Raw genomic sequence first — 20,331 nt, forward strand, 5'->3', positions numbered from 1 at the left:
AAGTGGGCACTTAGCTACTTAGCAGGCAGGCCAGTCCTGAGTATGACTATCAGTAGCTTGAAGGGTAGCAGGGCTGATTTTAGGTTCAGTTATACTATTAACAAATCTGACAGTCCAATTCTATGCAAGTATATTCAGAAGACAGTGTCCATAACGTGGCTTCCTACCATATATATGCAATAGGAATTGCTGTAAAATAATGCTGAATAGCAATGGCAGTGTTACTATATATATATTTTTAAAAAGATAATGCTTTTCAAACTTCTAAACTACATCAACATATCCATCTTGTCAGCTTCAGGCTTCCAGAGTGTACCTTCTGCATCCTTCTACACAAAGATGATTTCCCTGATATCATAGGGAAGCGAGAACATTGAGGACCCATGGCCTAGCAGTTGGGTGTAAAACCTGTGGTTCCCAACCTGGGGGCCTCCAGATGTTGCTGAACTACAACCCTTATGACCCCCAGCTACAATTTATTGTAGGTGGGGATGATGTAGTTCAGCAACATTTGGAGGTTCCCCAAGTTGGGAACCACTGGTGTATAGACCATTACCAACATACTAAACCCAACTGCCTACACTAACCAAGCACTTAGCTATCTGACTAAAACAGATACCTTCTGGGTCATTTGAATAAAATATCAGATATCTGAGAGAAGAAAAATATATGAGGCATCCTGGTTTTAAGTTGTTAGCATTTATGACTTGTGTAGAGGCTTGACATCACTTTTTCATACAGTTGAAGATGGTTAAGAAGGCGAATCAATTCATCCTATGTTTATTTGTGGTGTAACAGGTTTTTTAAAATTTGTTTCAAAGACCTGCAAAATTCATTTGACCAGAGGTGACAGTGGAGAAAAAAGAAACACATACATCCACTACTGGAAGCTAGGGATGTGTCCGGAACCAGCAGAGGCCGGTTCGATGGTTGGGGTGGGATAACTTTAAGGGCAGGGGATGTTGGGGTGCACACCCCTCCCTCTGCTTCCCCCATGCCCAGTGCTCACTTGAAAACTGGTCTGGCGGGGCGGCAGCATACCTCCCTGCCACCCTGTCTGCTCTTCGGACTGGAAGTAGGCGGAAGTAGCTCGCGTGCATGCGCATGTCGGATTAATGTTTTTGAACTTTGGTGCTGGAGAAGACTTTTGAGGATACCATGGATAGCCAGCAAAGCAAACAAATGGATCACAGAACAAATCAATCCAGACTGTTCAGTCGAGGCACAAATGACCAGGCTCAAACTATCATACTTCGGACACATTATGCAAAACCATCAGCTCCCTTGAGAAGTCTATAATGGAAAAGTGGAAGGAAAGAGAAGAAGAGGATGGCCAGCAGCAAGGTGGATGGACTTGATTACTCAAAGACATTGAAGAGGTGGATATAGCTTCTGCCTTTTAGGATTGACCATCAACAGTAAAGGATCCAGAGGTCAAGAAATTCGCCACAGACTAACACTTGGTAGGGCTGCAATGAAGGCCTTGGAAAGGATATTTAGATGCCCTGATGTGTCTATACCTACAAAAATTAGAATCATCCCAAGTCTATGGTTTTTCCCATGAGACTCTATGGATGGGAAAGCTGGACTTTGAAGAAGCAAGATAGAAAAACTATTGATGCTTTTGAACTTTGGTGCTGGAGAAAACTTTTGAGGATACCATGGACAGCCAGCAAAACAAACAAATAGATGATAGAACAAACCTATCCATAATTCTCACTCAAGGCACAAATGACCAGGCTCAAACTGTCATACTTCGGACACATTATGTGTAGACCCAGCTCCCTTGAGAAGTCCATAATGCTGGGAAAAGTTGAAGAAAAGAGGAGGGACCAGGTGTGGAGCCTGACCGCCAGTGGCTCGTGTGCAGCCGCAGCGGTGGCCCAGCTGACCCCACCCCCCGCATCTGATGTCAGACCCCCACAGTTGACGTCAGATGTGAGGGGTGTGGTCTGACTCCCAAACGGAGCCTTGAGGCTCTGCATGGCCCCTTCGGGAGCTAAACTAAGGCTGGCACTATTTTTGTAGCACAGCCAGGAGCACCTCTTCCCTGCAGGGAAGAGCCGCTCCTGGCTGTGCTGCAAAAGCAGCGCCAGCCTTTTGGCTCCCGAAGGGGCTGCGCAGCCCCTTTGGGAGCTAAACTAAGGCTGGCGCAGCATTTGCAGCGCAGCCACACCGCAAACACAGCAGCTACTTAGGCTGGCACTGCATTCTAAGAGTAGCCAGGAGCAGCCATTTAACTCCCGAACAGGGGCTAAAACAGCACCCCCGTGTCTGATGTCAGACGTGGGGTGCCTGTCGGGGCCATGAGGTGTGGCCCCTGATTGAGCACGGCCCGGGTTCTTTAAACCCATCGCCCAATGGTAGCTCCACCCCTAAAGAGGATGACCAGCAGCAAGGTGGATGGGCTCGATTATGACAGCAGTGAATGCACCAGTGAGAGAACTTAAAGGCCAAGTTGAAGACAGACCATCATGGAAAGAATCTATGTGGTCACTAAGAGTCAACCTTGACTTGATGGCACTTAATTGATCCATCAAAATTGAGTTAGTGCTACTGAATTGTGAGATATTTACTGTGTATTTTTGAATTATAATTGTATGTCATATTGAGAGGCTTTAAAAAATATTAATAAAATGTGCCAGTCAGCCTTGAAGCAGTTGAAAGTTTTAGAAAAAGTTGTGTTGCAATTTCCTACCAGGAACTAGGAACATCATTATTGATGAGGAGATGATGCTCCAGGGATGAGTCCTGCGAGATCGTCTGTTTGTTCTCCCTTAGACGATCTAAGGGTGTTGTAAAAGGAAGCTGGATTTTTACTTTTTGCCTCTGACTTATGTACTGGCCGTATGGACAAGAGCACATGTCCCGCTCCCAAGCCTTAATGTGGCACTATTCAGGGGGCGAGGGTGGATGGGGCAGGAAGGAATGCGACGAGAGGCAGCTTTTTTGCACGTCGCCTCAGGTGCTCAAAAACTTTGGATTACTCCGGCATGCATGATGAAAACGTTCTTTGAGAAGCTGTAGCAGTGCCAGAAAGTTGGAACGTCTAGTTAAAAGTTAAACAAAGGCCCTCTGGCGACCGGCAAAGGAACAACGGAGGAACAACACGCCTTGCTGGGGGGCTGCGAGGTCGCTCATTCCAGGGGCCGCTCTGAATTCCCAGAGGGTTGAGCTGTCCCCTCCCTTACCGAGGCGGGAGGCGGGCGGTATCCCGTAGCGTAGCAACAGGAACCAACCCTGGGGGCTGACCGCCTCGGGCGAGAGGCGGAGCGAAGCCAGGCAGTCCAATTTGACGCCTTATGCAAGGTCTGAAATAAGGAGGACGCGCGCATACTGCCTACATAACCTCGTTTCCACGTATTCATAGTCCAGGCAGGCAGGGCTTTTCCTGAAAGTGCTCAGTTTCTCTGCTAGCGGGACGAAGGAGCGGAGAAGTCGTTTCCTGCTGGGTGGCTTCAAGAAGGGAAAAAAAGGCTCGCTCTGTTGCTTTGCGGAGAGAAACGAGTCTCTTCTAGCTTGGGCACAGCGAACCCTGGGCTGTTAGACGCCTCACCTGCTCCCCTGGGCACAGAGGTCTCCTCTCCTGCAGCCTGTTGCCTTCCTTTGAGCGGCGTTCTGTGCTCCTTCGGGACTCTTTTGCGCGCTCTCTCCCGCTTTCCCGCCGCTTTGGTGCTTTGCATTTGTTTGGGCTCCTTTGCGATGCTTCTAGCCGGCTTGTTTTGACTGGCTTCTTCCCGCCTCAGGAGAGGCGGAGGGCGTGCGGATTGTTGGCTGGAGAGTTGCCACAGTGACCAACTCGGTTTTGCCCCAGCTGACCCAATGTTACCCTCTTGGGTAGCGGGACTGGCAGCTGGACTCGTCGTCTCCCTGCATCTCCTCCAGAAACTCCTCTTCCCTTACTTTTGGCTTGACCTGAAGTACTTGCTGAAAGTGGTCAAGTATGGGCTGACGGTGGAAGTCTACAGGCTGCGGGGCAGGATTTGCACCGTGCTGGATAGGTTTGTGTATCTGGCGGAGAGGCAGCCTGACAAGCCGTTCATCGTCTATGAAGGGAAGGTTCACACCTACCGGGCTGTGGACAGGAGGAGTAACAGGATAGCCCAACTTTTCCTCAAGGAAGGGACACTGAAAAGGGGAGACACCGTAGCTCTGCTGATGAGCAATGAGCCTGATTTCATCCACGTCTGGTTTGGACTGGCCAAGATAGGTTGTGTGGTGGCTTTTCTCAATTTCAACATCCGCTCCGGGTCCCTCTTGCATTGTATCAGCAGCTGCGCGCCCAAGATGCTGGTAGTGGGAGCAGGTACAGTATAGACCGGCGTTTGGCATCTCCCTTCTCTTGTCGTTCTCCATTCCTTCTTTTCACGTGTCCTGCAGCGTATACAGAGACTCTATCAATTCAGATGACAGATCACTGTAGCATGTTTGAAATACTCTCAAATGAAAAAAGCTCTCTGAACATAGAAAATAAGCCTAAGGAGAAGCTTAGGGTGAAGCCTTCTAATTGGCAGTCCAATTACTGTATATATGTGCAGATTTTTTTAAGTGTGATGAAGCATGTGATTTGCCCTCCTCTTGCAGTCTGAAGTACAGTTCTAAAAAACCTACCTCTTGATTCTATCCAATGTATGAACATCGCCGGGGGTGGGCATTCTGAATTAGAAACATTCAAGACCACATTCTGCTAGATACTGGATACGACATATTAGATTTATTCAGATGTTATGTTGTATGTGTGTACAGATGTCTGCACACTCATACATGTTTATCTGTGGATGACTCTACTTGCATTCATTTTGAAAGTGAACCTGGTTGCATGAAAGTGAACCTGCTGTACCTATGTTTGATATAATGTGTGAAGAACTGTACCTGTGTACAGGTCTTTACCTCTATGCACTGTACCCTTGTACAAGTGTAGAACATTAAGTGTGAATAAGGCTATGACATTTCTCATACTGTAAGGGGTTTAGGGCCCATTAATTAAATCACTGATGTAATTATTTATGCTTAAGTCTAGAAATGAAGCAGGTAAAGATAAATAGGCAAAATTTCCCTACATCTGATTCTAATCCATATTGTTGATTGTAAACATGGAGCAGCAAGTGATGGTTTGTTTTACCTGTCAGAGCAAACTATGCGTAACTTAACCAGGTATGTGTTCTCTGTATTCCCAAATAAGGTAATGTAAATGCAAATGTAATGTGAATGAAGGGGGGCATTTGTAAAAGTGAAGTGTGCGGTAGTTTGAATGTGGGTTGACTGATGTTGCAATGCAGAAGGGACACTGATTATTCTCTGATGCCTTCAACCATCTCTTTAGGATTGCAGCTCTTAACCCATTCCACTTGCCACAAATGGGAAATTTGGTGCTCATACCTCCCAAGGGTTCTTAAGCAGGCCCCTTATAATGTTTGCAGAATCCTCAATATACTTGCCTCTACACCCAACTTCCTGCTTGATGGAAAACCTCCAAGTATTTCGGAATATGACCAGCAAATGATATGCTAGCTTTTATTGATGAACTTACTTGTTTAAGAACTACATTATGTGCAGATTATGCAAAATGTTTTATCTTGACTCACATTGACCAGGGCCATAGCAAGCTTGGAGTGGGCCCTGGCACAAAAAGTCAAGATGGCCCCCCGCCCCTGCTTCTTCAGAGAAGCATGGGGGGGGGATAAAGAGCAAGCTGTCACCCACTTAGTGGCCCCCCTCCCTCAGGTGCCCACATGTCTGTCCTTACCCTCCCGACCATGTTCAGTTATAGCTCCGTCCCTGATGTTGAGTATTTTATATGGTCAGGCTTCCTTGTAATAACTATTGTCACATGAATAACATATTCCTGAACCATCCTCTAGCTATTTAGTAATCCTAGACAATTAGTTTAGTAATACCAAAGACTTCTATAAATCAGTCACCAGTCAAAGCTCTTCAGAAGATGGGTATAGTATTTCACATATCCTGAACATAGTGTCTCAGGTCACTGCAAAGACTAATTTCTTGCATGCACTTCTGTTCCCAAAACTTTCTATACCCCACACATCATGAATCCCATATGTTATTTGCTACATGTGGTAAACACACATTTTGTCATAAATTTAGTCACTGCTGGTATGTTTCCCAGCACCTATATCGGGCAGCTTCAGGTAGATGCTGAAAGGCACCATCTCATGGCAATGGTAAACCCCTCCTGTATTCTACCAAGGACAACCACAGGACTCTGTGGTCACCAGGAGTTGACACCGACTTGACAGCACACTTTTACCTTTAGAAAGTAACAACTGATGGTGCTTTCCAGCTACTTGATGAGCTTCAGGTTCCTATTTGAAAATGGACGATAGAAGAAATTTCTTCTTGTGCAGAGTGGTTTCTTATTGATTGGGCTTAACCACTTTTTGCTTAATAACATTAAGCAAAAAGTGGTTATTAGATAGTCCAACGTTTGTTTCTAATTCTGAAAGCCTGCTATGAAGAAGATGATGGACTCAAATATGGAGAGAATGTATTTTTTAAAATCATCAAATATTCTGATTTGAAAAATGCAATTCAGTAAATATTAGATCTAAACAGGAAGAACTGAAAACTTCTGTAGGACTCCTGCCCGCAGACTTCCAGCAGCATCTGGTGGGCCACTGTGTGAAACAGGATTCTGGACTAGATGAGCCTTGGGCCTGATCCAGCAGGGCTGTTCTTATGTTCTTATGACTAATGTTGGGTGAGTTGCACTATAAACAAGTGCAATTCACCCAACATTAGACATCTGGACTTATATTTGAATAAACTATTCTTTTAGTATGTTACAATTTAATATTTCAAGTTTAAAACCTCAGTTCTTCCTTTTGAAAGTTGCATTAGCCCGCATATTACCAGCTGAACGTGACTGTCTTAAATTAAAGATTGGTGGGAAGAAGATCTTTCATTGAGGAAATTCATATTGCAAAAATAAGAAGCTGAATGAATAATTTCTAATGTGTGTTGAAATCAAGCAAGAGGAATTTTATTTAACAAAGTCAAATATTCTTTAAACAGTTAAGTATCTAAACAGTTTATGAAATAATGAAGTACTAGCTTAACCCGCGCAGAGCATCTGTGCACTACTTGATTGCTCCCCTCACCCCCTGCCACAGCCCCTCTCACCTTAGAGATCTCCTCCTCCTCCTCCTCCTCCTCCTCCTCCTCCTCCTCCTCCTCCTCCTCCTCCTCCATCCCTTTACTCTATCCCTCTCCCCACTCTTGGTCGCAGCTGCAGCATTGCTGGTGCCTATTGGCCACGCTGCAGCCCCCTATCCCCATAGACCTCCCCACCCTCCCCGTGCCTGCTCCTCCCCACAGGAGCAACAGCAGCAGTTGATGAGGCTCTTCCTCGCCTCCGCTGCCACCACCATGGATGTTCGTTCCCCTGAGACAACTGACAGGCCCGGGCTCGTCCCTTGCCTGCCTGCCTCCCTCTGCCAATGGCCCAAACAGCAGCAGCACTTGACTGGGCCCTTCCTTGCTGCTGCTGGCATGGCTGCTCATTCCCCTCAGGCTGCTGACAGGTTCGGGGCCCATACCTCGCCCTTCCTTCTTTATCTGTTCCCCTCCCTTTCTCTTTCTTTCTCTATCCTCCACTCGCTTTCCCCCTCTGTCTGTCTCCCCTTCCTCTCTCACTCTCACTCTCTCTCCCTTCCTGAGTTAACAGATCTTGTTCATCTTGTTTCCTCATCTAATTCACACAAAGGGCAGCCTCCTTCTCCTGAAGGGGCTCTTTCCTCCCTCATGACCCTTCTCTTGCAGACCCCTTCCCACTATTCTCTCTCTCTCTCTATATATATATATATCTCCATATATATATCCTCTACAATCAAGAACATCTTCCAACCAGCAACATTTGCATTCCAACTGACTATTAGGGATGTGCGAACCGGTTCAGATCCAAACCGGGGGCGGTTCGGAGGTTTGGATCCGAACCGAACCGAGGGTGGTTCGGTTCGGACTGGTTCGGATTGGTTCGGACACCTGAAAGTTGGTGGGATGGTAGCTGGAACCCAGGGGTACCTGTCACCCAAACCCCAAAGCAATCGGACACTCGTACGATTTTTAATGAATTTTTGAAAATTATTTTTATTTTTCTCATAGTATATAATGGGACTCGAACCAGGCCATTATTCCTTATTGTGGAGCACCCATGGGTGCCACCAACCATGCAAACCCTGAAGCAATCAGACACCCCTGTGATTTTTTATGAATATTTGAAATATTTTTAATTATTTTTCTCATAGAGTATAATGGGACCTGAACCAGTCCCTATCCCCTATTGTGGAGCACCTATGGGCACAAAAGCAGGGTGGGTGGTAGACAGACAGGGCTACCTACCCCCCCCCCCCAAATCCCAAGGTGATTAGACACTCCTCTGATTATTGGTGAATTGTTAAAGTATTTTTGAATTCCTCATAGAGAATAATTAGGATTGCAGCAAATGTATAGCTTCACGTCGGGGGGAAAGGGGTGTCATAGAGTGGAGTGTGGTGGGTGGTAGTTCCTAGGGTGGGCAAGGAAGCTACCTGAATTATTTGAAAGGAATTGGGCAAAGGGGTGATTTTTAAGTGATTTTTGAAGTTTACGCGTCTTTAAGGTTTTTCTCCATAAAGAAGCATGGAGGTGTCAGCAAATGCATAGCTTCACGTCGGGGGCAAAGGGGTGTCGTAGAGTGGAGTGTGGTGGGTGGTAGTTCCTAGGGTGGGCAAGGAAGCTACCTGAATTTTTTCAAAGGATTTGGGCAGAGGGCTGATTTTTGGTTAATTGTTGAAGTTTACGCGACTTTAAGGTTTTTCCTCATAATAAGTTATAATGGAGCTTTCAGCAGCCCCATAAGTGCAGTTGGGGGTGCTGGGGTGGCCCAGAGCGAGTGGTGGTGTAGTGCACATAGGGTGCCAACCACCCCCATGGCTTTCTAACCCATGGGGTACAGTGTTCTCTTGTTTCTGAGGTATTGAGTGTGGATTCTATGATAGCAAATGAGATTTTCAATGAGACACCATGAATCCACTCTAATATGCTATAATATGGGTGACAGGTACCCCTGGGTGCCAGCTACCATCCTACCAATTTTCAGGTGTCCGAACTGGTCCGAACTGGTTCAGATCCGAACCGAACCAGGGGGTGGTTCGGACAAAACCAAAACCGAACCACCCCCACCTGGTTCGGACCCGGTTCGGATCCGAACCGAACCGGGCGAACCGGTTTTGTGCACATCCCTACTGACTATAACCATCACAGGCTCCTCCTTGCTATCTGCATATGGAATCCCCACTGCCCAATCACCATGGTGCTTCTGCTCTCACAGGCTCCTCCTTCCTTATCTGCATATGTGTTTAATTTAGTTTAAAGTATTTACGGTCATTGACCAAAGGACCTATCTCTATATAGAATCCCCACTGCCCAATCAGGTGCTTTTGCTCACGAACTCTCATGAGAACTGCCAGACACAGGATTAGCTATGGGTATGCTTTAGGGAATTAAATATATAGATGGTATAGAAATATAATCATTGGCTGACATTCAGATTAAGTTTCTCTCTCTAACTATTTTTTAAAAAATTAAATTGGTTGATTATCAATTTTAAATGTCTTCATTGCCCAGGGCCCCTCCTAGGATGAAGGACAGTACAAGAATTTAAATAAAGAATACAACTGAAGAGTTATTTTAAAATATTGCTTATTTTCACTAGGACTTTTCCTAGCAGATTTAGTCAGGATGTCAGCCACTGGCTTCAGAGGCCTGATAAAACGTCAGTGAAATCTGGGGCTATTCTTTCAAGAGAATTCTGTCAAGAATTCTGTCAAGAGAAAAAAACAGCTGTAAACTGCTTTTGTATGAACTGATACACTAGCTGGTGTACTGTATAATAAATATCTGGAAGATTTCTGAAAAACCAGTTTGCACTAAATATTTAGAATCAATATAATTGCTTACAGTTTTATTGCACACATAGATTACTGGTTCTGTGTGTGTGTGTGTGTGTGTGTGTGTGTGTGTGTGTGTAGGTTCTGCTTCTTCATCACACTCTTGTGCAACCCAGAAATGGAATCCAAGGTGGGGCCACACAATTCAAAGGATGGGGCTTTGAAGATGAAGCTGGGCTTTTGTTCTCAGTGGCTCCATTTGATCTGTTGTAAGAGGATTGTTAAACTAAGAAGATTGTTAAAGTAACATTGCCAGGATTGCCCAAAGTAAAAGGACATATGGAATGCGGGGGCAAAATATATCCCTTGTCCCATGCAATATGTAGCCCCCTTTTCCCCATGAGAATGAAAGCCATTTTACTAGTGTGATGCGATTGCAAAATATGCATCATTTGAGTCAATATTTGAGTCAATAATTGCATTTAATATATTACAACATTATTTTTCTTAAGATATGCTTGGGACTTTAGAAGAAATTCTTCCCAGCCTCCAAGAAAATATTAAGGTTTGGGTGATGACGAGAAAATCTGCTTTGCCCTACGTTGATACTATGTTAGACAAGCTGGAAGTTGCCCCTGATGATCCTGTACCAGTTCATCTCTGTATTGCAAATAACTTAAAGGACCCTCTGCTCTACATTTTTACCTCAGGAACAACAGGTACAACATTTTGTAAAATAACACAGGTATGGAATGTGTAGTCAATTTGTAATGAAGAACTGACTTTTTTTCCTTGTTAATGATTATGTAAATACACTGCAAACTATGTATTAAGGTCTGAAAACACTGCTTGGAAAGGCTGCAAGAAAGGCGTAACTTGTTTCAAAGGATAGTTGCACACTGGATTCTTCTGACTGTGATCTAAATAGTAGCAGCCTTGTCCTTTTGTCCAGATGGCCAGAGTATTATACTTGAATAAACAACTACTAAATTATTACTTTCACTAACTTTGAACACTGCAAGAAAAAACAAGCAAAGTATATTTTCTTATCATGTAACATCATGCTCTCGATTTAGACTTCCTAAGTTATACATATATATCTTTCTAATGTTATACCACTCTTCCCTGCCCAAGTTAACTGAGCCAACAGGTCATTGTAAAGAAAGAAAATAGGATTAAGTTACTAACTAGCCTTTTAGTTTTGAAACAGATGGCTACGTTTATTACAATTGGTACAGATGCTAAGAAGTTAAGATCTTTATGTATTTGTTTTGCAATACTTATTAGAGGACATGAAACAAAGCCTAATATAGTTAAGTATTTCTCATTCAACTCTAAGTCAATGCTTTTTTTAAAAACAGTCCACTCCCACTACATTGTTTATTATTTCTTATATTTTAAATAATGTATAAAATTTGATAGTTTTCTATTTTTGTTTTTAAAACATTTAAGCGACACTATCTGCCCTTGCCTTATATACTGTTTAAAAGCAAAAGTTGTTTGCTTTTTCAAAGGTATAGGAATGGAAGCCTTTGTGTAAATAGATTTCTTCTTCTTCACAGTGTTCTTTGCTTTGAAAATCTCTTCGTTTTTTTCCTTCTAGAATTCCCTAATAAGTGTTAGATATGTAGAGCACATTCATAGGAAGGGTATTATTTAAAATCAGTGGGATACTTATATTAGGTGTGCTTAAATGTGGGCATGCTGGAATTTTTCTTGATGATTCCCATAGTATTCTACACATTCCAAAGAGAGTATTTTGAATACTTAAATTTATTTAAAACTCAACAGAACATCAAGAAATGTAAGCAACTGATCAAAGTAAAAGGAAGAAATATGATGTTATCCTCTATCTGCCATGTTCATTAATTTAAATGAATGCAGATTTAAAATTATCCTTGTCTAACATTAAGATTGAAAGTGAAAAAGGCCTCAATTAGCAAAAAAGAAAAGAAAAAGGGGAAAAAAAGTCTGAGCCAGTAATGTGGATTATGATTTTTCAGTTTTGTTTGTCTTAGGGTAAACAATGGATTCACAGCAGGGGCGTAAACTTTGAGGAGGGGGTGGAGCTCAAGCTCCCCCCCCCCTCCGCCCCATGGGGGTCGCATCAGCAAGCTTTCATGCTGTCAAATTCATCAGTCAGCCCTGTCTTCTCTTTGTAGCAACTCAGCAAGCTCTTACAAGGCAGGTTGCTTGTTTTGTTTGATAAGACAAACAATAAGGCAATGATAAGATAGAGAGGAGGAAGGCAGAGGGTCATACTGCCTGTGAAGAAACAATGGCGAGATAGCCTGGGGGAAGGGAAAGAAAGATTAACAGAACTGGTAGAATCCATAAGAACAGTCCTGCTGGATCAGGCCCAAGGCCTATCTAGTCTAGCACCCTATTTCACACAGTGGCCCACCAGATGCCTCTGAGAAGCCCACAAGCAAGAGGTGAGGGCATGATTTCTCTTGCTGTTGCTTCTGAAACTGGTAATTAGAGACATCTTGCCTCTGAGACTGGAGGTGGCCTATAGCCACCAGACTAGCCCATTGATAGACCTGTCCTCCATGAATTGTCCAGGCCCCTTTTAAAACCATCCAAACTGGTGGCCATCACCACATTCTGTGGCCGATAATTCCATAGATTAATTATGCACGGTGTAAAGTACTTCCTTTTGTCAGGCCTAAATTTCTTGGCTTTCAGTTTTATGGGATGACCCCTGGTTCTAGTGTTGTGAGAGAGGAGAAAAACTTCTCTATGTCTGCTATCTCTACTCCGTGCAGAAGGTTCCAAGTTCCCTCCCTGGCATTTCCAAGATAGGGCTTAGAAAGACTCCTACCTGCAAACTTGGAGAAGCAGCTGCCAGTCTGTGTAGACATTAGATAATACCGAGCTAGATAAACCAATGGTATGACTTGGTATATTGCAGCTTCCTGTGTTCCTATCATGTCTCCGCATAATAACTTCTTTTCCAAACTAAAAAGTACCAGATGCTGTAGCCTTGCCTCATAAGGAAGCTGCCCTTGGCCCCTAATCATCTTGTTTGTTGTCTTCTGCACTTTTTCTGGTTCTACAATGTCCTTCTTAAGATACGGTGACTGTATGTAGAACTGTACGCAGTATTCCAAATATGGCTGCACCATAGGGCGTTATAATATTAGGGCGTTATAATATTAGCATTTTTATTTTCAACCCCCTTCCTAATGATCCCTAGCATAGAATTTGCCTCTCCATTTACCAGTTTGGGGACCTCAACTGCAGACCTGCACTGCAAGCAGAAGGACAGTTCTTCTTTGCTTGAGAATGGTTGGATTGGATAATTTCTTTACTGCAGCTGAATTTTTAGTGTTGGAAACTAAAAACTAGTGTTGGAGGGATTCCAGTACTAGACATGTGGATTAACTGAGATAGTTTAGTCTACATGTTCCCCTTCCCTGATCCACAGCAAGCAAGGCACAGCTATAGGGAGGAGGCCTGGAGGAAGCTTACACTTTGGAGGATTGACTGGCTGCCTGTAAGTTTGAGCTTCCCTGCTAGCTAGCTTGTTTGTGTTTGTGTGGAGGGGGAATGCAAGCCCTTGCTTTCTGCCCCTCTTTCTCCTTTCTCCCTACCCCTTGCTTTCTGCCCCATTTTCTGCTTCCCCCTCCCTGTTTTCTCTCCCCTTTCTGCCTTTTGCCCTTGCTTTCTTCCCTTTCTGGCTGCTGCTGCCTCTTCACTTTCTTGATTCTTCTTTTTGCTCCTGCTTTCTGCTTTCCCCTGCCCTACTTTCCTCCATGTCAGTGGGCTTGGATAAATACCCTCACATGGAGGAAAGTGGGGCAGCGAAATCCTGTCTCGGTGACTGGGCTCTCTGCTATTCCTGGACCCAGTGCCCACTACTACCTGCAACTGTATGAGATTTAGGAGATGCCCCCATTGCAATTCCATCTATAAAGATCAACGTTATGTATATTATTAGCTCTGATGGATGACATTGCAATTTGTCTATGAATAAGTGCATCCTAGTTGAAAGGAGTATAGGAGCCTATAAAATAGTGTGTTTAAAAACAACAACACAGCAAACATGCAGGATCACACTGAAGTGAAGGCTAGTTTGAACCATGTAGCATATAGAATTGAGGTGAGTCTCACGATCGGTGAGACTCGCCAAAATGAGGTCAGCGGACGATCACCCGCGGAGCCCTGGGCGGCCGGATAGGGCGCCCACATGACTGTCAGCTCCGTCATGGAGCCGGTGTGGGTTGTGGGGATCAGGGGCCATGGGGCCCCCAGAAGTTCCAGGATGCCCTGTGCAAGTACACAGGGCATCCTGGAGAGACCCCCAGGGCCAGGAGGCTTGTTTCAGCCTCCCGGCAGGGGTCTCCTCATATGTTGCTGCGGTGCGGAACTGTGCCGCTGCAATACACGATAAAAAAGAGGGGGTGAGTGGAGCGCTCGCTCTGCTAACCTTGTCTAAGGGGAGGGGTAAGTTAGCGGGTTACCTGCCTTGGAGAAACCGGGCTCACCTGCGAGCCCACTTGTTCTCACGTTCTGCCGAAATCGGGCTAGCCTCCCTTAGCCCAATTTTGGCCGATCTTGAGACTAGCCTCGTTGTCTCAAATTTATAGATTTAAATTCAGCCAAAGAAAGCAACATTCTCCTCATCAGGGTAGCCAGGGAAAGAGAAGCTCTTCCTGCAAAGTCTTTTCAAACATGTTTATATGGCCCAAACTACATGGGAAGCAGGGGCATATCGACAACTGTACAGCGGGGGGAGGGGGAATGTCCCTGAGCCCTGAGGGAGGGAGGGGGCCCTGCTGGCTGGGTGACAGCTTGCTGTCAGTGTGGGGGGTGGGGGCCTCTTCACTTCTTGTCTCAGGGCCCATTCCAACCTTGCTACTCCCCTGATGGGAAGTTTTTGGTCTGGGAGATTTGTGTTTAGAGTTTCTTACTTTTCTCCCCTTTTATTCAAATGGAGCTATATGGGGAGCTTGGGCAGCAGCAAGAAGGATGTGGTGTTTAAAAGAGGGTTGCCCTGTGCTGTGTTTCTAATCTGAATTTGCCCCAAAGCTGCTACTAAGCATCTCAGGAAACAATACAGATGATTACATATTTAGATTGTGAAAATAGAATGGGGTGAAGGCTTAAATAACTCCTCCTCCCCACTGCTGCCTGAGCAAGTCCACAGCTGCATCCAAGTAAAGGTGAATCTACCAGGAGATCCTATCATGAATGTAACATGTCATGTCATGTGGAGGCTGAACTGTTGCCGTGGCTAATGATTTGCATGACCAGGAGGGAAAAATTTTTAGTTTCTTACTGCTTTGAATAATTTATTATCTGGATACACTGACAGAGTGGGTTTCAGTAGGAATGACTGGCATTTGCACTTATGATGTTATGTAATAATAATAAAATTGGCGGGGGTGGGAATTAGATATTTATATCAATTAAACCATTTTGACCTGCATTTAAAGTAAATGTGTGTGTATGTATTTCTGTTTCAGGTTTACCAAAGGCTGCAGTTATCAGTCAAATGCAGGTCCTAAAAGGGGCTGCTGGATTATGGGCATTTGGTGCTACTTCTGATGATGTAATTTATATAACCCTCCCTCTTTATCACAGTGCAGCTTCTCTCCTTGGCATTGGTGGATGTATTGAACTGGGTATGACAATCTTTAACAGTACTGATGGAAAGTGTGTATTGTGGAAATACATTAGGAGGTGCAGAGCAAGTGTTCCAGAAGGCGATAAATGGTCAGATTCTATGCTGAAATACTGAGAATCAGTGGTGTGGTTGCAAATTCAGAAGTGCAGGTGCTCTCCATGACAGCCCCCATAGCCACACCCACCCCAGTGACCAAACCCCCACTTAGATTATTTGGGGCTGTTAAATTGACAAGAAGTCAAGGATAGTTTCTAATCCTACAGAATTTGAACCTCATGTGGTTATTCACCCAGAACAGCAGTCTGAATTGTCACTCATGAAGAATACTCTTTGTAACAGAAGACAGGAAGAATGGCAATAAAATCAGTTGTAGTTCAATATTCAGTTATGTGACAAACTGTTGGACTGTAAAGAGCAGCATATTATTTCCATTTAGAAAGCAAGGGGCTTTGCATCCATGCTGAGACAGACCCTGGAGTTAAAAAAGGTGCTGGGACTGTATCCCCATCCATCCCTTCAGCACTGCACCCCTGCTTTGAATGAGCAACAACCTCTCCACAATAATAATGATTATAGCACTGGGAAATGTCCTGCTAATGTAAGCCACTTTTCAAATCCAATTACGCTCTTTTTCTGGGGTACCTGCTAAATTTAGCACATACACTGGACATTCTGGTTGGCACCCTGATTAATGAAGGCAGTGCTTTAGGATGGTCTGCGGGGATGCGCTGGGAGCCCTTGCACAATCCCCCCAATCCTCCATTACTCATGTTATTGTACTAGAGGGTTAATACTTGCAAATGCTGTTCATGTTCTGAAAGCTTTTGATGGTCACATCCGGGATGTATAAATTTCTGAGTTGTGCCAGCAGTGGGGTTTCATTTATGCCAGGAAGGCAGCTCATGCTGGTTGAAGGGCTTTAGTCATGACCAGGAGCTTGTGGGAGACTGAAAGCTTTGTCTCAAAGACTGTCTTTGAGTGTCTTTCTACAGAACTGCAGAGATTCCTTCTAATTCCAGTAATGACCATGGTGGCCAACTGGGTTGTTGGATACATAGACCAGTGTGTACAGACCTAGTAAGCACTGTCAGTTCCTGGGATACAACCTTATTTCTTACACACACACACTCACTCTCTCTCTCTCTCTCTCTCTCTCTCTCTCTCTCTCTCTCTCTCTCTCTCTAAGGGCTAAAATGACCACTCCAGTTTGACTTGCTCTCCCTACATCAAGGACTGCTTCATGGGCTACCAACAATATGGACCCGTTTATCTTAGAGCTATACCCACATAACCCAGTTTGTATGGGGAAGGAACAATGGTTAGATTCCAGATACAGACTCTGTGTGCATGTGCAGTGTATATATCAGAAAAGTCCAAATTCAAATATGTGCAGTATACTAGACCTAGATAAGATTGCCTTAACAGTTACAGTATAGAGAATCACACAGAGTAATGAACATTAATCCTTAAAGTATGGTTTTATTTCCCGCCCAAGGTGCAACCTGTGTGTTACGAAAGAAATTTTCTGCTAGTCAATTTTGGAGTGACTGCAACAAATACGATGTTACAGTTATTCAGTATATTGGGGAACTGTGCCGCTACCTTTGCAAGCAACCTGTGGTAAGTGCAATACAAATATTAGTGCTAAATTTTGCTGTTTGCTCTAATTATCGCTAACTTCTTCAGATTGATTAAAAAGTGAATGTGATCATATATTAAAAAGAAGTCATGTCATACTCCTGTTCTCTATAGTTTCTTCATGAGAACTCATGCTTAGAAATGGAACATGTGCCATCAGGGGGTTCCAGCAGCAATTAACCATTTAAAATATTCAATTCTATAACATCAGTTCTTGTGCTGGCCTGTGTGTCATCTCATGAAAATACAGATGTTTACCTCTTTGCCCATCTGCTCCCAGTGTTACATTCCTTTCTACATCTATCCATAAACCTTGTTCCCCTAGATACAGCCCATCACCTGTACCATTCTTTCCAACAAAAATGAAATAATATAGGGCAAGTACTATTATTACTGCCTTCATGCTGTAGTTGTCTTCATTGCTGATCCCAAACTATAGGGGAAGAGAATTGGTGCTGAAAGCCAAAGGCTGATGTCCTGGCTAATGCTGTGCATGTCACCAAAGGAAGCATGTATGCAGTGGTTGTATTCCCAGTGTTTCTTAAGGGATAGCTCAATCTCTCTGAAACTATAAGTGTATTTTATTGAATCACTGCTATAACTTGTGCTTACATGGCAAAGAGGTTATCATGGGATGCTGTCTCTAGTTTTGTCAGTCACTTCTGCCTTTTGTTACAAGAAGCACTGATGCAGATTCACTCATCTCAGCTGACATCCAGACTAATGAAGCATGCATACAGTGGAGCATGCAAGCACTGTAGGTGTTCATGTGAAGGGGGCAATTTTTGCTGATCTCCCTTTCCTGCAGAAGCAAAACATGTCCCTGACAGTTGAGCAGCCCTCAGTTGTGGGTTGCAGAGTTCTCCTAGAGGGAGGGGAGATTAGTGAAAATTGTACCACACCAGCACATGAGTGTCCAAACTGCTGAAGCAGGAACACAACTGCTGCACCTGTCTTCCTTTGGCTGCACATTTTAATCAGGATTTTGGTCAACAGAAAGTGTGGGTGTATATCATCTAAGTTATGAGTGATCACATGTGAGACTTTCACATAGCTCTTTACTGCTAACATGGTTAGCAAGTTAAGATGGGAACCCAAACTTACAATTTTATAATTTTTGGTACATAAGTGAATTTGCAGACATCTTCTCTTGAACCAAAGATATTTTAATTATAGAATATACATTTTTAAAAAATGAAATGCACTGAATTATGTTTCATTTAGCATTAATTTGTATGTAATTTTTAGACACTTAATAGGATAATTATATGCATATATTGTAAATGATTGGGGAAACTACACCTGTTAAATTTCTGCCTAGTTCTTTACTATCACACTCCAGACTACTTATTTCCACCATGAATACACAGAGGATTGATCAAGCAGTCCTCTGTCAGTCAGAAATTAATTAGCTGGATATAGGGATGTGCAAAACATTTTAATGTCAAATTTTTTCAAGTTGCAATGAGGCCTTTTGAGTGTTTCAAGCTCGAAACTGCTCTCTAAATAAAGAGCCTGTTTCAAGCTCAGAACAAAACAATCCTGTTTCGATTGATATGATTCAAGCATCATTTTGGAGGCCTGTTTTTCCCTTGCTGATTGGTTTTCTGGCACTGGCTTCCAATTGGCTTGTGATCTCCTTGCTTCCTTGGCTGACTTGTTATCCTACAAATCAAGTGTTGTCATGGGCAACTGTGCCCCCATTGGCTGGAGGGAGACAGAGGGGAATACAAATGGATGGAGTTTCAAAATGTATTCAAAGGGACTGGAAGCAGAAAGAGCTCTTAAACTGTGCCTCTCTTGAAGAGGATACATCAGGAGGAGAGGAGCGAAGAATCAAGGAAGGTTTGGTTTTGTGGCTTTCTCAGCACCAAGTATAATATGCTGTGCTATTGCTGCTATAAGTATCTGATTTTGCTGGATCTCAGATTGACAAAAGCAGAATGGGTGCCTGCCTTACTTGAATTGTGGTTTGTTTTGTTTGTGAAATAGTTTTGTGGTGAGAAATGGACTCGTGAGTATGTGTGTGCGTAGAGAGAAAGAGAGAGCGAGAGCTGCTTCTTGGTGATTGCAGTGATGAGCTCCATGTCTGGCCTTGAAACTAAGTTATGCTTCACTCACTGCTCCGATCTGCTCAACAATCTGAATTGCAAGGTGAACTCAGTTAAAATGTCTGAGCTTATGTCTATGCTTGCTGCTAAGTAAGGATGAGGCTCTGGCAGCTGTTCAGCATTAAGAACTAACATAAGGAGTCATAATTATGTGTGAGAGAGCAGCTTGTGCCAATGATGTTACTGCAGCACAGGCACTGTGGCTGGCAGTGGATTCTAGGTCAGTGATTCTCTTTTGGCCATTTTTGGACTGTGTTTGAAATGTGTATTCTGTGTTAGGAGAGACAGAGTCCCTTTTACTGTGTGCTTCTGCAGTGTATTTCAAGGCAAGTTTGCAAAATTTATTACAAATTGCAATGCAAAACTTGTGTGCAGTGCACTCTGTGAGTGCAGCTTGTTCCGGCCATAGGGAACAATGGGGAAACTCAGAACACCCCATTGTTCCCCATGGGTAGCTCCCAGGGACATCAAAGTGGGTTGGATGATAGGGTATGATGGGTGATACCTATCACCCAAGCCACAAAAGAAATGGGCAAGGGTCCCAGTTTCCAGGCTGTGGGATACTTGGTTGATTTTTAATGATTTTTTTTTTAGTTTTTACTGATTTTGAACATTTCTGCCATAGGAAACAATGGGGATTCAAAGTTGCCATATCCTAACCCGAAAATGGATATCCAGCTTTCTTTCCTGTTTTTTTTTTTTAAAAGCTAAGCTCTAGCCCTTGTAGAAGTGGAGTTATGGAGCAAAATGTGCAGTCATTATTTGTTGTTTGGATTCTTTGGTGTATAATAACTTTTCCTCATAATGAATCCCTATGAGGATTCATTGCATACCTTCATTTTTTCTGTTCATTTTGACTGTCACTGGACAGTACCAACTGCCATGTGTCAACTGCACACACCCACACAGTGGAGTACTGTTTATTTTTTAGGTATCTATGAAGTGTTTTGATTCTTTGGTGTCTTCATTACACACCCTCATTTCTTCTGTTAATTTTGGCCCCACTGCTTTGCAGGTGGGGAATTAGTGGCATCCCATGTGCCAACTACCATGCAAACCACAA

General features: G+C 43.7%; 1 protein-coding gene across 2 annotated transcripts in view; it reads left to right on the top strand.

Annotated features, from left to right (window-relative positions):
- The first annotated feature begins 3,285 nt into the window (after window positions 1-3,285).
- Window positions 3,286-20,331, top strand: part of SLC27A6 (solute carrier family 27 member 6) — a 60,670-nt gene continuing 43,624 nt past the window's right edge. Inside the window, exons 1-4 of one of the 2 annotated variants that reach the window (XM_053291791.1) lie at window positions 3,287-4,306; window positions 10,400-10,606; window positions 15,359-15,517; window positions 17,015-17,139. In XM_053291791.1, the coding sequence (XP_053147766.1) occupies window positions 3,823-4,306; window positions 10,400-10,606; window positions 15,359-15,517; window positions 17,015-17,139 (975 nt within the window). In that variant the 5' untranslated portion in view covers window positions 3,287-3,822. Of the gene's footprint in view, window positions 4,307-10,399; window positions 10,607-15,358; window positions 15,518-17,014; window positions 17,140-20,331 lie in introns of both variants that reach the window. The other variant, XM_053291792.1, reaches the window with a different exon arrangement.

This window comes from Hemicordylus capensis, chromosome 2, assembly GCF_027244095.1.
Source record: "Hemicordylus capensis ecotype Gifberg chromosome 2, rHemCap1.1.pri, whole genome shotgun sequence".
Lineage (NCBI taxonomy): Eukaryota > Metazoa > Chordata > Lepidosauria > Squamata > Cordylidae > Hemicordylus > Hemicordylus capensis.